The sequence below is a fragment of the Heloderma suspectum genome, chromosome 1 (assembly GCF_057233095.1).
Source record: "Heloderma suspectum isolate Gila_16-S chromosome 1, 16-S_ref, whole genome shotgun sequence".
In the NCBI taxonomy this organism is placed as follows: Eukaryota; Metazoa; Chordata; class Lepidosauria; order Squamata; family Helodermatidae; genus Heloderma; species Heloderma suspectum.
Genome location: NC_139458.1, coordinates 99,549,551 through 99,566,528, shown reverse-complemented (window position 1 = coordinate 99,566,528; position 16,978 = coordinate 99,549,551). Strand labels below are relative to the sequence as shown.

Here is a 16,978-nt window from a genome sequence, read left to right as displayed (position 1 = left end):
TAGCAGTCCTACTCGGCTTCAAAAAAAAATTCCCCCATCTACTGCCCAGCAACCTCTAAAGTTTACACCATGCATAGTAGTAAGAAAACCCCAAACCCTTACAAAGGTGGTGGCTATCCTTCATACACCATCAAGGCAGCTGCATGAAAGAGAAGTATTCCTTATATTGCTGCCAATGAGCTTCAGGTATCACTTAAACGACGTATGTTAACAAAAGAGAGAAAGTTCTACATTGTTAGGAAGTAAACTCATGAGTAACACTTTGCTTGCAAGTATATGATCAAATGTTTTCTCGTAAACAACAACTTGCTCATACATATAAGAGAAGACACATTTAAACTGCACACACTTAGCTTGCATGGACCTATTCCATATTATATCTGTATTCTCCAAGCACTTATTTACAACAGGGATAAGTAGTCTACTTCTTCATTCAGCCCAAGAAGTGACAAACTCTTGAGCTGGAATATCAAGAACATCCCCCTATTGAACAAAAATCTGTAATTAAGCATATACAGCTTTTCAATAACCCCAAAGGCAAGATGCTTAGTAATGTGTGGACATTCCACTACAGCACCACTTTTTCTGTTATTTCTAATGATATTCAGGTGTTAGCTTATATGTCTTTTCAGGGGTCTTTTCGTTTTGACAACATGCAAGGGCATTTTATAGCATACACAACATTAGAGCTGCTACAAGTTGAGAACTGACCTAGAAAATACACCCAATTGTCTGTAGGAGTGATGAAGGACTCACGTTTGTGAGTGTGTTTACAAAAAAGCAGTGCCTGATTGTTGGGGTGATGGTCTGGAACAAGTATTTATTTCATTTATTTATTTATTTATTTATTTAATTTTAGTATTACTGTGGACAAGCCAGTCCTTTAAGTTTTTTTGTGCATTTAAAATGATTAAAGGCATACATGCACAACCTGGAATATCTTTTAATAAATGCCAATATTTAGTGATATTGATAATATTGATTAACGTTTCTAATCTTTGTAAACTGCCCAGACAGCTTCAGCTATGGGGAGGTATAAAAATGTAAATAGTAATAATAATCCCATGCAAACTTTTACTGACATGGTCGGACTGCAGATTAACCTATCATCCTGAGGACAATCCCAAGGGACCAAAAGTTCTTGTCTCTTCTTCAAAGAAGCCCCCTTTCTTGCTGTATCAAGAACTGCTGTCGGATACACTCTATCCTATATTTGGGATCTAAGAATGGAAGCTTCTCTCTCAAATGTGTTGAATTCAAATAAAGAAGTTTCCCTTTGGCAACTTTGAGAATATGTTCTCTTTTTGAACTTCATTCAATCTGGGTGCCTCCCTTCTAGCTTTTGTCTGTGGGCCATAAGCCATTTCAGTGACAGATCTGCGCAACACAAGATGAGCAGGCTCTCTGGACTAATGCCAATAAACAGAAGCCTGCCCTACCTCAGGAGATTGTGCCCATGGTGTTTGATGATGCATTTAAGAATACACACACTGGGGTGGAGCTTACAACAAAGTGGACAGGATCAACAGCAAGTCTGCCATTTTGCAGCCGTGGTTCACAACCCTCACCCCAGAAAACACAGAACTGGCTTTTCTCTTCTGATATGTGTGTGTAGGTGAATTTTTCAACTCCAAATATTGCAGCTTACTGGGGGGGCGGGGGGAGTATGAATAGTCAGACTTTGCCTTAAAGTCAGTTCTCATCTCAAAAGCACATTCTGTATTGGAGGGGTTAACCAAAGATAACAGAAGAAAAAGCAGAAACATCTATTTTCAAAAATCATCCCCATGCATTTTAAATGTAAGAAATGCTTGTTACTTTAACCCATGAACAAAGAAAGGATAATCATGCTACTCAATAAGCCTTAAGTAAAGAAAATTACAGTTGATGATATCATCCACAACTAAACTACAGAGAAATCAATACATACCGTATTATCAGTATGGACAGCTTTAGTGACTGGCACTGTGCACCCAAAAATCCTGTGTCCCAAGCACATCATTCTGTCAAAGCACTGGCATTTACCATCAATTTCAATCAACCTTAATTCGTCTATTTCTCCTAACAGACATTCCAAGTCCCTACTACAGCAACAGGTAGAGTCTAGTGCCAAACAAAGCACTAAGAGGAAGTTTGATTGTCCACATTTTAATCAGAGGACATGAAACAAAAGAAAAGCCTTCAAAGAGGAACGTTTGTTTGAGTACTGAACTCAGTGCATGATTGCAGATGTAACATTTTCTGGTCTCTTAACCATGATTAAGAGGATTGGGAGGATCATGCACTGGAGAAGGAAATGGCAACCCACTCCAGTATTCTTGCCAAGAAAACCCCACGGAACGTATCACAAGGCTAAGACAGATGACGCCGGAAGATGAGCCCCTCAGGTCGGAAGGTGTCCAATATACTACTGGGGAAGAGCAGAGGGTATTTCCAAGTAGCGCCAGAAAGAGTGAAGCGGCTGGGCCAAAGCCGAAAGGACACTCACCTGTGGATGTGTCTGGCGGTGAAAAGAAAATCCGATGCTGTAAAGAACAATATTGTTTAGGAACCTGGAATGTCAGATCAATGAATCAAGGTAAGCTGGAGGTGGTCAAACATGAGATGGCAAGATTGAACATCGACATCTTGGGAATCAGCGAACTAAAATGGACAGGCATGGGCGAATTTAATTCAGGTGACCATCATATCTACTACTGTGGGCAAGAATCCCTTAGAAGAAATGGAGTAGCACTCATAGTCAACAAAAGGGTGGGAAAAGCAGTACTGGGGTACAATCTTAAAAATGATAGAATGATCTCAGTACGAATCCAAGGCAAACCATTCAACATCACAGTAATTCAAGTCTATGCCCCAACCACTGATGCCGAAGAAGCTGAGGTTGATCGGTTCTATGAAGACCTACAACACCTTCTAGAACTAACACCAAAAAAAGTTGTCCTCTTCATCATAGGGGATTGGAATGCTAAAGTAGGAAGTCAAGAAATCACTGGGATAACAGGCAGGCATGGCCTTGGTGTACAAAATGAAGCAGGACAAAAGCTAATAGAATTTTGCCAAGAGAACATGCTGATCATAGCAAACACTCTTTTCCAACAGCACAAGAGGCGACTCTACACATGGACGTCACCAGATGGTCAATATCGAAATCAGATTGATTATGTCCTTTGCAGCCAAAGATGGAGAAGCTCCATACTGTCAGTAAAAACAAGACCTGGAGCTGACTGTGGCTCAGATCATGAGCTGCTTCTTGCAAAATTTCGGCTTAAATTGAAGAACGTCGGGAAAACCACTAAACCGTTCAGGTATGACCTAAATCATATCCCTGATGAATATACAGTGGAGGTGAGGAATAGATTTCAGGGATTAGACCTGATAGACAGAGTGCCTGAGGAACTATGGACGGAGGTCCGTAACATTGTTCAGGAGGCAGCAACGAAATCCATCCCAAAGAAAAAGAAATGCAAGAAAGCCAAGTGGCTGTCTGATGAGGCTTTACAAGTAGCTCACGAAAGAAGGGAAGCGAAAAGCAAGGGAGAAAGGGGAAGATATACCCAACTGAATGCAGAGTTCCAGAGAATAGCAAGGAGAGACAAGAAGGCCTTCTTAAATGAACAATGCAAAGAAATCGAGGAAAACAACAGAATGGGAAAGACTAGAGATCTCTTCAAGAAAATTGGAGATCTCAAGGGAACGTTTTGTGCAAAGGTGGGCATGATAAAGGACAAAGAAGGCAGGGACCTAACAGAAGCAGATGAGATTAAGAAGAGGTGGCAAGAATACACAGAAGAACTATACAGGAAAGATCTGAATGTCCCTGATAGCCATGATAGTGTGGTCACTGAACTTGAGCCGGACATCCTAGAGAGTGAAGTCAAGTGGGCCTTAGGAAGCATTAGTAACAACAAAGCTAGCGGAGATGACAGTATTCCAGCCGAGCTATTTAAAATCCTAAAAGATGATGCTGTTAAAGTGCTGCATTCAATATGCCAACAAATCTGGAACACTCAACAGTGGCCACAAGACTGGAAAAGGTCAGTTTATATTCCAATTCCAAAGAAGGGCAACGCCAAAGAGTGTTCAAACTACTCTACAATTGCGCTCATTTCACATGCCAGCAAGGTGATGCTCAAAATCCTACAAGCTAGGCTTCAGCAGTATGCGAACCGAGAACTACCGGAAGTACAAGCTGGGTTTAGAAGAGGCAGAGGAACTAGAGATCAAATCGCCAACATTCGCTGCATCATGGAGAAAGCAAGAGAATTCCAGAAAAACGTCTATTTCTGCTTCATTGACTACGCTAAAGCCTTTGATTGTGTGGATCACAACAAACTGTGGCAAATTCTTAAAGTGATGGGAGTACCAGACCACCTTACCTGTCTCCTGAGAAACCTGTACGAGGATCAAGAAGCAACAGTAAGAACCAGACATGGAACAACCGATTGGTTCCAAATTGGGAAAGGAGTACGACAAGGCTGCATATTGTCACCCTGCTTATTTAACTTATATGCAGAGTACATCATGAGAAATGCCGGGTTGGATGAATCAGAGGTCGGAATTAAGATTGCTGGGAGAATTATCAACAACCTCCGATATGCAGACAATACCACCCTAATGGCAGAAAGCGAAGAGGATCTAAAAAGCCTCTTGTTGAGGGTGAAAGAGGAGAGTGCAAAAGCTGGTTTGAAACTCAACATTAAAAAAACGATCTGGCCCCATCACTTCCTGGCATATAGAAGGGGAAGAAATGGAAGCAGTGACAGATTTTACTTTCTTGGGCTCCAAGATCACCGCAGACGGTGACTGTAGCCATGAAATTAAAAGATGCTTGCTCCTTGGGAGGAAAGCTATGGCCAACCTAGACAGCATAGTAAGAAGCAGAGACATCACCTTGCCGACAAAGGTCCGTCTAATCAAAGCTATGGTTTTCCCAGTAGTAATGTATGGCTGTGAGAGCTGGACTATAAGGAAGGCTGAGCGCCGAAGAATTGATGCTTTCGAACTGTGGTGCTAGAGAAGACTCTTACGAGTCCCCTGGACTGCAAGGAGGTCAAATCAGTCCATCCTAAAGGAAATCAACCCTGAGTGCTCATTGGAAGGACAGATAATGAAGCTGAAGCTCCAATATTTTGGCCACCTAATGCGAAGAGAAAACTCCCTGGAAAAGACCCTGATGCTGGGAAAGACTGAAGGCAAAAGGAGAAGGGGACGGCAGAGGATGAGATGGCTAGATAGCATCACGGATGCAATGAATATGAACTTGAGCACGCTCCGGGAGAGAGCGCAGGACAGGAAGGCCTGGCGTGCTATGGTCCATGGGGTCACGAAGAGTCGGACACGACTGAACGACTGAACAACAACAACGAGGATCATGCAGGCTTACACACTCGTCCTTTTTCACTCTCCCATGCAAATTCCCCTCCTTCTCTTATCAGCTCTAACCATGGTTACCATTATGGCTGTCTTTACATGAGGCATTTATCATGGGCTCGTGACTGGTCGCTCGGAAGTTTGCTGGTCATTTACATGACACCATCAGCCTCCAGGATACATCCAAGCTGTATTTGATCTTTATCCTCGGAAGTTTGCTGGTCATTTACATGACACCATCAGCCTCCAGGATACATCCAAGCTGTATTTGATCTTTATCCAGCTAAAAAAAAAACCCGAGGTAATCCACTATTTAAATGCAAATCCACTTTAACAGCTGTGAGTAAATGTGTGGTTCCACAGCCTGGGAAGAAGAAGCCATTGAGAAGAGCAGGAAAATCACAATTGCTCTCCCCCTCCAGTGTGTCTGCCTGTTGACCTGGGCTGGGAGGACAGTTTTCTTGGCAAGGCTAGGAGAGGCTCAAAGGAAGTGCACAGCTGGCCGAGGGAGGAAGAAGAAGACGGCAACTTCCCATGCAAATGACTTACAGCAACGAAGCCACCACCACCCACCCCTACCCCATGCTCCTCTGCAGAAACAGAGAGAGAGGTACTTGAATCCCTTGCTCGCTCTCTGTCCTGAGGCTGCAGAGAACTTGTCTGTGTAAAGAGCTGGTCTTCAGCTCACTTAGAATGCAGAAATAGAAGCCCCAGTAGATTGCGAAATAAACAGCCTTGTGTGCTGAACCTCTATATCTGCCCTGAAATTAATACTAATTATGCTCAGCTTTCATCCAGGATTTTTAAACCTTGGTTAAAGGATTACCGTATTTTTAACCTCAGTGCAGATGTAGCACTATGGTTAGCCCTGGAAGACGGGAAAACCCAAGGAAAACAGCAGCATGCAAGCCTATGAACTTGCAGAATGCTCCCAATCCCTTAATTATACTAAAGAGATCAGGAAAAAATATTTCTGTTCTAGGCAACTGTGGTGCGGTTTTCTAAAAACAGCTGACTAACTCAGAAAGCAATTGCCAAAAATAGTTCAGTTTCACAGACTCATACAGAATGCCAAAGCAGGATGTTTTCAGGTTACATAACAAGTACTAGTATTCAGGGTTGATAGTTACAAATTTACTTTCTAAATCATATATTCCAATGCTACCTTTTGTACTCATGTATAGATACCAAAGTACAAAATACACGTGCCCTGTATCAGTTGTGAAAGTAATATTCTACTCACTGCGAGTTTGTACCCCAGGATATAGTAAGAGAGCATTCTTTCACTACCTGGATGAACCCCTTTCAGGAAATATAAGAGAGAGTCAACTTGCTAGAGAGGAGGGGCTTCCCTTTCCCAAACAGAAATGGGATCTGTCCATAACTTCACTGTATAACTAATCTGTAGTAGCAAAACAAAAAATGCTAATACTTAGCAGAGAAAGTGAGAACAGATGAGAGAGGACAGAGCCTAGGGCAGTAAGGGAAGCAAAAGGGTATCCACAAGTTTTGAACTAATGGTCCTGAGCAATGCACAGAAGATAACAATTTCAGTAAGACAGTGGTAAGTAGAAAGTAGATCTTCAGATTTTTGGACTTCAACTCCCAGCATTCCTGACCATTGGCTATGCTGGCAGGGGCTTCAGGAAGTGGAAGTCCCAAACATCTAAAGATCTACTTTCTGCCCACCTCTACAGTAAGACAAAGTCAGAGCAAGAAGATTTCTCTTCTAACCACATCCTGGAATGAAAATACATGTTGAGTAGAATTTTACTTTCCTATGAGGTGAGACATTTTTCACTCCTAGATCATGTAACAGTAGTATTCTACAAGAAGGGTGACCATTCCAGTTCCCTTTATATAGTGGTAATACTTCCTGCAGGACCAGCCAGCCAAAGGCAATATCTGCCAAGGCACAGAAATCCACTTTATAGTGTCTTGTGAATATACAGACCTCGGCCCAAATATCCTCCATTAGTACCTTCTCTCAAAGATCCACTGAAGTTCTTGCATTCTGGAATAAACAACCACTCCAGGAAGGGAAATATGTTGTGCCTGAAGCCCTTGACCACTGTGCTTTTGTTACAAAGAACAAAACAGACTGTCTGAAGGTCTATAGTGCCTGGGTCCTTTCTAGCAAAAACTTCTACACCCTTAAGATAAATTTAGCTAAACTAAGCAGCACCATAGGAAAAGGAAGGTCCAGTCTGAGAATTGCCCTATCTTTATGGAAAATGCAGAAATGTTTATTTACCAAAAAAACCCCACTCCCTCAAGCATGGTGGTGGTGGGTGTGAAAAACACTGATTTGCAACCAACTCCCTTAGAGAAATGAATACCAAGGATTTTATCTTTCTAGTCTTCCTAAGGACTTTGACTTGATCCACTCCCACCATGGTGCCTTATTGTGGGTAAAGGAATCCACCTTCTTAGAGAGAGCTTTCTCTGTCAAGGAGCTTTCACTGTCAAGGTTCTGCTACAAAGCTATGTCCTCAAGTTAAAGGTACAGGGGCTGTTCACATGACACAACAGCCTCATGGTGAGGCTGCAGCACATGTGGGGCATATGCGCCCGCCATTTGGACTATGCAACCCTTGCTCAGGGGTTGTTGTGTTATGCAAACCCAGCAAAAGTGGGTTATGTGAGGGTTAAACAACCCTCACACAACCCATGGTCTGTTTTAGTGTTATGAGACATGGCGCCCAAATAACCCACAATGAGCTACAGCATGTTGTCTGAACCCAGTCAGTCTCTGCTTTCTGCTCTGGCAAGGAAGCACACTAGGCACTTGAATCTTTGGCTGCAGAAGCAGAACACACCATGTTCAAAAGATGGCTTTACCAAACTGTTTTATGTGTGTGTGTTTTTCTAAAACTCTGTGACATCTTTCTTTTATTCATATTTTTCACCAATATTTTCTACGTTAAATAAAAAGAAGCTGTGAAAATACTAACAAACAGAAAAGGACCTGTTTCCAGTTGTATGACTTCAGTATAGAAATCAATATGACTACAGGGAAAGGCAAAGCACAGTATCTATACTTACACTTGCACACTTTGCAGCACTGGCCTGTTACATGGACTGGAAGACCATCAGGAGAACAGTTCAACGGCGGGCAGGCCATCCGTCGGCACTCCACTACTCCACTCTATGCAATAACAGAAAAATGAAATGTAAATCTGTGTATGTACAAAGTAATGGATATGCTGGATAAAGCATGATTTAATATGTGAAAAATCATTTGCTAAATCACAGCAGTATTACAGACTACAATGCTGTCATTCTGCAATGGCCAGAAACTTATCTGACTGCTTCCTATGTTTCAAGTTCAACATTTTAACAAAACAGTTTTCTATTTTCTTGGGCAAACAAACCCTCTCTTCTGATAGTTATAAAATAATTTCAACCAGACAAGATTTACATACTAATTCAACTTTTGTTCCGCTGGTGTTTAAAATGAGAAATACCACAAACAGGATATACATGTTGTTGTCATGGAAGATGCAACTTATGCATAAAATTAAGATAATACTTCCTTTTTCCACATGCTACAATCATAATACAATTCTAAATTGTACACACAAAACACTAAATATTCACCCCAAAATAGACCCATCTGAGATTCAAGTAAGGAAATACTTTTAGACAGATTGCATTTTTGTCCCCCGTTCCCCCCCCCCGCCCCACATATTCCACCCTAATCATACTGCCATGTGCTAATAAGGTAACTCACAGAGCTGGCATTATGTACTCAAGAACCTATAATGGATTGTAAGGAGTTGCCTTACCCCCCATATATAAGTTAGAAGTGTCTTACTTTGCACGTGCAATTCCTGCAGTGATCATCTTCTACCCATGAATCTTTGTCTCGATAGATCATTCCATTTACTTGACAAGTCTTCTCACAGTGACAGTTTTCCAACTGACTAAGCCTCATTTCTGCATAATTTAGCTATAAATGAAAATTACTTGATTTAATTTCTGGAATTCATGCACATGGCTTTATACAAGACATAGGAAAGGAATAGCTTACTGATCTTTAGAGGAATTCGATTTTATCATACCAGCAAAAGCCACATGAAAGCAGGAGAACTTTAAGCTGGTATAAATCAGCCCAGATCCTCAGAAGGGAATGAAGCTCAATAAATTTATAGCATATGTACATCTCTGTGCATGTATATCATTGGCTCTTCTACTCTACTAAGCCCAGTCAAAATAATCAACTATCTCAGGGCAGAGTGTGTGGGTGGAAAGATCTCAGGGCAATTGTCTGATCTGTAAACTTGCAATCAAAATAATGCACACTGTCTGTAGAACACAATTATTCCTTAACTTCTTTAGTCATTTAGAAATAAAACATAAGAACTTGAGGCTCCAATTCTTCCATGTCTGTCTTGGAGAATGATTGTGTTGGAAAAGACCAAAAGGGAAAAAAAAAAACAGCCTTGCATGCCAAATCAGATTTTTTCCCTATTTCCATATGGCTTCTTGCTACATCTCCAATTACTTTGGAATTCTTTGGATATATAAATATATGCATTTCAAACTGAATCAGACAATTGGTCTATCTAGCACAGTGTTGTCTATTTTGAATATCAATGGCTCTCCAGGCCCTCAAACCCTGAGTTTGAGGGACTGGAAGCCAGCCTTGCTTCCTAAGATCTTTTTGACCAAAGACACTGAGGAATGACCTTGGAACCTTCTACATACAAAGTCTGTTCCCTACTACTGAGCTAAGGTCCTATTTGCCTAGTCCAGGAGAGGGTGACCAAAAATGTGCAATCCCCCCCTCAGCCTTCCAAGGGCCAAATGATATCAGGAGACATCCCCCCCCCCCATGACAGCAAAAGAGCATGGCCACACCCCCTGACATCATTCGGTCCCCAGTGGGTGCATTGGGAAAGCCACTGCACAGGTGAAGCTATCCGACTAAACCGGGACGTGGAGGACCATTCTTCCAGCCACCTGCTCAGCTCCAGTGTTTCACCCACAGGGCAGTTTCCCCAATGGGGAAGATGAGTCCCTGACCTGCATGCATCCTCCCTATTTATTATTAGAGATAACAGTAGGGATTCCTCCAGAGGAATCCTGGAAGGCAGCAGGCTGGATGGGCAACCTCTGTGGGCTGGATTAGGCCCAAGGGCATAGGTTTGCCCTTGCCTGGCCTAGCCATAGCTCTATTTTAGAAGATTATGGCTTACATGGGGCAGGTTTCTAAGGACATCATAAAAGGGCTTCCTGAGTACAAAGAGCTGGACAACAGATGGAAAGTTAAAGGCTGCTATAAGGTTGCATTTTACCTGGCATCAGAGTTCACTTCAGCATATGTTAAGTGTTATCTCGAGCACTCCAAGGAGAAAACTGCTACTGAAGGTTGCTGTCAAATCAGCTCCTCCTAATTTCCCTTGCTGCTCTCATCAGCCTTGGGGAGCAGAACAAAGGCTCTGCTTTGCTGAATTCCAATACAATCTGCTGAAGAGGCTGTTGCACTGACAAGAAGTAGCGAGTGAGATTTAAGGTGCATAAATGCATCTGTATGGAAGCATACATGCCTGCTTCAGCTGTATCCATATCTGTAGTAAAGACACTGGCCCATTTAGAACAGGCTATGTAGTTGTCAGAATAGAAGATTCCACACTCAAGTTAAAACATTACAGATATTGACATCTAGCAATTGTTAGAAAACGTTCAGCTTTTAGGAAAACAGAAGCCATTCATATTGGAGATGATGTATCACAGTTGTTAAAACTGGAGCTCATAGTATCTCCTATCTCAGCTCAGACATTATCTGTGAGCCAAAACATACATTACTTTAAAGGGGAGCTTCAACTCTTTTCCCAACTATATACCTGATTTTGATCACATGCGCACACACACCCCATCCCCCTGCATTCATGCCTGCAATTTCTATTGCAAAATAGTAATCCATAAAGCAATTGATCATTTTGCGAAAGAAATTGCAGGGGCAGGGGTGCTGATCTAGATCAGGTCCATAGTTGGGGGGAGGTTAAATCCCCCCTGCCCACACATGCACTGAGACCCTGCACTTACTCTAGAGTAAAACTGAAAGTAATGTCTGTTTTGGCCCGCAGTGGTCTTTGTTATTGTTGTTCAGTCGTCAAGTCGTGTCTGACTCTTCGTGAACCCATGGACCATAGCACACCAGGCCTTCCTGTCCTCCACTCTCTCTCGGAGTGTGCTCAAGTTCATATTCATTGCATCGGTGATGCTATCTAGCCATCTCATCTTTTGCCGTCCCCTTCTCCTTTTGCCTTCAATCTTTCCCAGCATCAGGGTCTTTTCCAGGGAGCTTTTTCTTCGCATTTTTCTTCGCCAAAATATTTGAGCTTCAACTTCAGTATCTGTCCTCCCAATAAGCAGTCAGGGTTGATTTCCTTTAGGATGGACTGATTTGACCTCCTTGCAGTCCAGGGGACTCGTAAGAGTCTTCTCCAGCACCACAGTTCGAAAGCATCAATTCTTCGGCACTCAGCCTTCCTTATAGTCCAGCTCTCACAGCCATACGTTACTACTGGGAAAACCATAGCTTTCACTGGAGTGGTCTTAGGCAGCCACTAATTGTCAGCCTCAATCCCGCACAATCAAAACAAGCCACGGTGGCTTCTTGTGAGCTGTGGTGAATGCTGGCACATGCCAGCACATGCCAAGTATGATTGGCATCATCATTGCCCAACCGTGGCTTATCATGTCATCCAAACTTGGGTGGCATGGCTTGCTGGAGGGTTAAACAACCCTCATATAACCCTACAACAGTCCATGGGTTATTTGAGGGTTGTTTAACCCTCCAAAAAGCCATGTCACCCGGGTTGGAATGACACAATAAGCTATGGACAGGGAAGGGTGTGCGTGTGATTATACAAATTGCGCCTGGCATGCATCATGATTCACGCACGCTGGGCATGGTGGCTTGTTTGGACTGGGTTATTTTGAAAATTCTAATACTGGCTCTTCTAACAGGATTATTGAGATACTGAATGTGAAGTATTTGGAAATCTGTTTTTAAAAAAATCAGTATTTATGCCAAATAATTTATCTGCATAATGTGTAAATATACCAGATGCAATCCAGACTGAGCTAATGGTATGACTACTACTGAACCACCATGAAGTTCAGAAGATGAAGGATATATTTTATGTGTATGTTACATTCTATACATGTACACGACTGTGTAATTGCAGGGCCAATTGTGTAATGGGAGGTATGTGTCTCATTTAAACTATGTTGTCATTACCATTGTGTAATGGGAGGTATGTGTCTCATTTAAACTATGTTGTCATTTGAATAACAATCTACTTTTATAAGACCAACTCCCAATGCTTCTGTGTATGTTCCTGGCTCTATACTATTTTCACATTGAGTCACACTCATCCTTGAAGCCTTAGATTTCTTCCAGAAATTTACAGAGCATAAGAAAGAATTTTTCAAGGGATCATATTCCAATTATCAATTTCACGTCTGAACCCAAAGGAATTACTTTACAGCTAAATTGTATTCAATGTGTGTAAAAGCTAAAGTATACGTTCCCAAATAATTTATGTCTTACATGAAAAAAATGCACAATTTATAGCAGTGATTTGTAGTACTTACCAAATTACATGAAAAGTGCAATTATTTAATGAAATGGTATGTGCATGCATTTTACAGTTTTTCTGAAATTTCCCACAAAACTTCCATGAATATCTTTTTAGAGAGGCCCATAAACTATTACACTTCCTATTTTGTCAACCCAGATACTTCCAGATTCAGAAAGATAAAGGGTAAGATGAACTGCTTACATTTTGTGCCTTTTCTACCTTCTTTTAACCTCTCCAAGGTTAACAAATTGTTGATTCTCCTAAAGCTGCACATGATCCAGGGTTATCAACAGAATGGACATTCATCCCTTTTCAGATCCGACTTGACATCAAAAAAGCTTTTTACACTTTAGAAGTCGAAAGTCATTCTTTGTTGGTGAACCAATAAACCTTCCTATTTTCAGCAGTGACCCCCCAAACGATCCTGTACTTCCAACTATTGAAATACTGTACATACATTATTAAATGGAAACTGTATTGAAGCTACTTCAGAATTTTATTTTTAAAAATATTTTAATTTAAAATAAACATCATTTTTCATTAACACCAGAACACCCATAATTGTTCTTTCTTTTTAAGGAAGAAATACACAAAATGGAAGGATAATGGGGGAAATGATACTGAAAATGCAATTAGGACACAATACTATGTTCCCAATAGGCCAGTGGAGTGAAGGGGGGGGGTGTAGATTTTATTTATGTATGTATGTATGTATGTATTCATACATGCATGCATGCATGCATTTTATTTTTAATCCACCCGATAACAACCATTCTCCATATTTCACAGAAAACCCCTTACACCAGTGGAAGGTGTAATGATGGCTGGGGAATGCTGGGAGTTGTAGGATGCCTTTCTTTCTAAACAAGCATAGAATTGTGCCGTAAGAGAGTAGTCGTATGGTCCCTGGAGAGCATTCCAGGGACCACAGAATTGTTCGGATTCTCCCTCCCGAAGGTGTAGAGACTGTAGACTTTGGGAGGGGGACTCCATAATCCAAACCATACCCCCTCCCCCTTGCAGCTGCCATGGAAAGAACTGCAGCACCTGCAATCTGAGATTGCAAAAGTGGCCCCAGAGAACTTAATAGAGGCCAGAAAGAGAGCATTCTGGTGTGCAGGGAGGGGAGAGGAGAGTCCAGGATAAGAAAAATCCTATGGCCCTTCCCCTGCCCCTAGCTGGATGCCTCCTTAGAGGCCTGTCTAGAGGGGAAAGGAGGACAGAGAAGCAAAAATATGCTCTGTTGCTCCTCCCACCCTGCCAGCAGCAGCTTAGCAGGACATAGGATACTCAGAAACCTCCAAGATCAGCAAGCGGCTTCCTCCCAAGGGGAAACTACAGGGATACACAGTCAAAATGCTATGCCAGCATATTCCTACTGTCAGCACAATTTCATTAGTAGGATGACCAAATGGCATTGTGGTAGGAGCATGATGGTCAGGAGCTGACTAGCACCAAATCGTTTACACCCTCAGTCTCCCCACAACAGCTCTGCGTGAGCATAATGTTATAGCAACTACAAAAGCTAAAACCCTGCCCCCACCTCTCCCTGCTCCACAGCATAGGATACATATCAGTTCCAGCAGTATACAGACCCTTATCACTCATATGATAAGGCAAACAGCAGAGCGCTTTATCTCTCCGGCCTTATGCCATGCTCATTTAGACTACACAAAGGGGATCTTTAGTGGCAGGAATTATGGAGAAATGGCATTTTGCACAAAAAAGAGAGCACTTTGCACTAACAACCAGGCCTCACAACACACACATAGGAAGAGCAGATTGCCAAGACGTGTGTTTGCAGAACCTCTACAGGTATCCTGCCTCAGGATTCAAGACATAGATACCCAACATCATACCCCACTTCTACAGCAGGGAGGACAAAGCTCTCCACACAGGTAAGCAAAGGAAAGGGGAATCTATGCTACCGAGTATAACCACTGGAAATGTTTCTCAGGCTACCTCGCCCACCTTGCAATATATGAAAACTTCTATCAGACTACATTGGTAGATCAATCCTTCCCCTCTCAACAGGTAGTTGACATTGCTATCCCCCACAAGAGACACAAGGGTCAGCACACACACTCAAATACAGGTAAGCTCTCTGTGGGCAAATGACACTCCACTCATAAACACTTTTACCTTTCAGCATCAGAGCCTGAACACATGGAGCAGATGAATCACTGCACAAACAACTCCCTATAAGAGGAAGGGGTAAGCATTGGCTCAGTCACTATAGTCCCTAGTCCCAACAGGGAGAGTAAGACTGAGACAAGGGGAATGGAAGAACACTCAGTGGCACCATTCTCAAACACTTCCTCACAAACGCCTATTGTGCATGGAGGTACTGAGGCAATGTGCTTCAGCTGATGACTATTAAGTCATTATTCTCTCCATGTCTCCCTTTGCTCTTAATAGGCAGCTCTCCAACAGGTGCAGAAGACAGGACCTTCCACACAGAGCACATGAGAGGCCCACAGCATGACCAGCAGCAGTGACCAGTGACTTTCAGCGGTTCCTCTCTGTGGAATTGAAAAACTACTTGTCCCAGACAGGACCCTGCACTTATCCAGGGTCCATACAAAACAGTTATGTAACAGGTGACGGCACACCCATCATGGAGATGGAGCTACAGGGCAGACCTGCTGTTCTGCCATGTAACTTTCAAAGGCACAGGAGCCCTGCTAGGATGGAAAGGCTAGGAACCCCCATCCATGTACTCCCCTTTCTTTCAGAAACCTTTCAATTTCAGAAACTAACCAGTTCAGAAACCATCAGGATTATTTTTATCGGATAAGTAGGACCCAGCTGCTAAAAGACCAAACCTATGACAGAAAAAGTGGTGTGATGTCCTTTCAATTTAAAGCTGAAAAAATACACTTGTTTTTACATCCTTAAATAGAAAAAAAAACATTCTTGTTTCTATTTAAGGGTGACAAAGAGGTGTGTTAGGAGCAGTCAGAGCACTTTGCCTAAGATAGGTTTCTTCTTGCAGCAACTAAGCATTAATTATCTAATCCAGTAAAGTAATCATGTATCTTAGTTTGTGCCAGGACATAGCCCTGAAACCACTTTTCATTGTCAGGTCTTAGCCCTGCAACATATCCAGCAATAACAACAACAACAATGTGAACCAATGAGCAAGTTTGGAGTACACTTCACACACCATGAAATAACTACAACCTCCCCCAATATGTATGGGGTTAAGGAGAAAAGCCATCTAGCTCAAAGTGTCTGGATTCCAGGCCGGCTTGAGGATTGGCATCTCTCATTTTAGAAGATAACCACTGAGTGTAATCAGTAAGTTTTACATTCCACTTGCTTTTCTTTGATAATTAAACAATCCACTGTGGGTCATATTCTCACTGAGCCATGAACATAACAAAATACTCAATTTATGTATTGTAAAGGACAACAGAACAGCATCACTGGGAATGAGAAACAAGAAGGTAAGGAGTATTCCACTTGTAGGGATGCATGTAACCTTCTGAATGTTAATCATGTATTATCTAGCCTGCATGCATGCATGCAAGAAAAATATAATTAACTGAGGCAGGGACAAGTGACTCAATACACTATTTAATTGGCACCTACTAAGACCACCAGCATGTCTCAGAATAATTATCTCACTTTCCTGCAGTAAAATGAGCTGAAAAGTAATATTTCTCTTTCTTCAAGTGATCCTGTCCAGAGCATGCTGATTGAAAGAATACCATATAAAAATTATGGGACATCAATACAAAGAAAAGTGTGAAGATAATCTGAACATTAAGCCAGATTATGCTCTGAATAAATAAATGAAGAATCTGCTACCTGGTGCAGTTTTCATGCAGAAACAAAACAAAACCAGACAAGGGCCCCTTTAAGAAAAGGAATCCTATACTCACTGACCAGGAAGTAATCACCATTGAATGCAGTGGGCAGTATCCAATGCTGCCCCTGTGTCAGCAGGAACCACTACCAGTGCAACAGAAAGCTAGCACTTCCTACAGCAATGCTGGAAATGAGCCAAT

General features: G+C 42.0%; 1 protein-coding gene across 1 annotated transcript in view; it reads right to left on the bottom strand.

The window, feature by feature from the left end:
• Positions 1-16,978, bottom strand: part of NELL1 (neural EGFL like 1) — a 673,415-nt gene that overhangs the window by 475,048 nt on the left and 181,389 nt on the right. Inside the window, exons 8-9 of the mRNA XM_084852331.1 lie at positions 9,188-9,322; positions 8,416-8,518 (exon numbers count right to left, since the gene is read on the bottom strand). Of these exons, the coding sequence (XP_084708457.1) occupies positions 8,416-8,518; positions 9,188-9,322 (238 nt within the window). The remainder of the gene's footprint in view (positions 1-8,415; positions 8,519-9,187; positions 9,323-16,978) is intronic.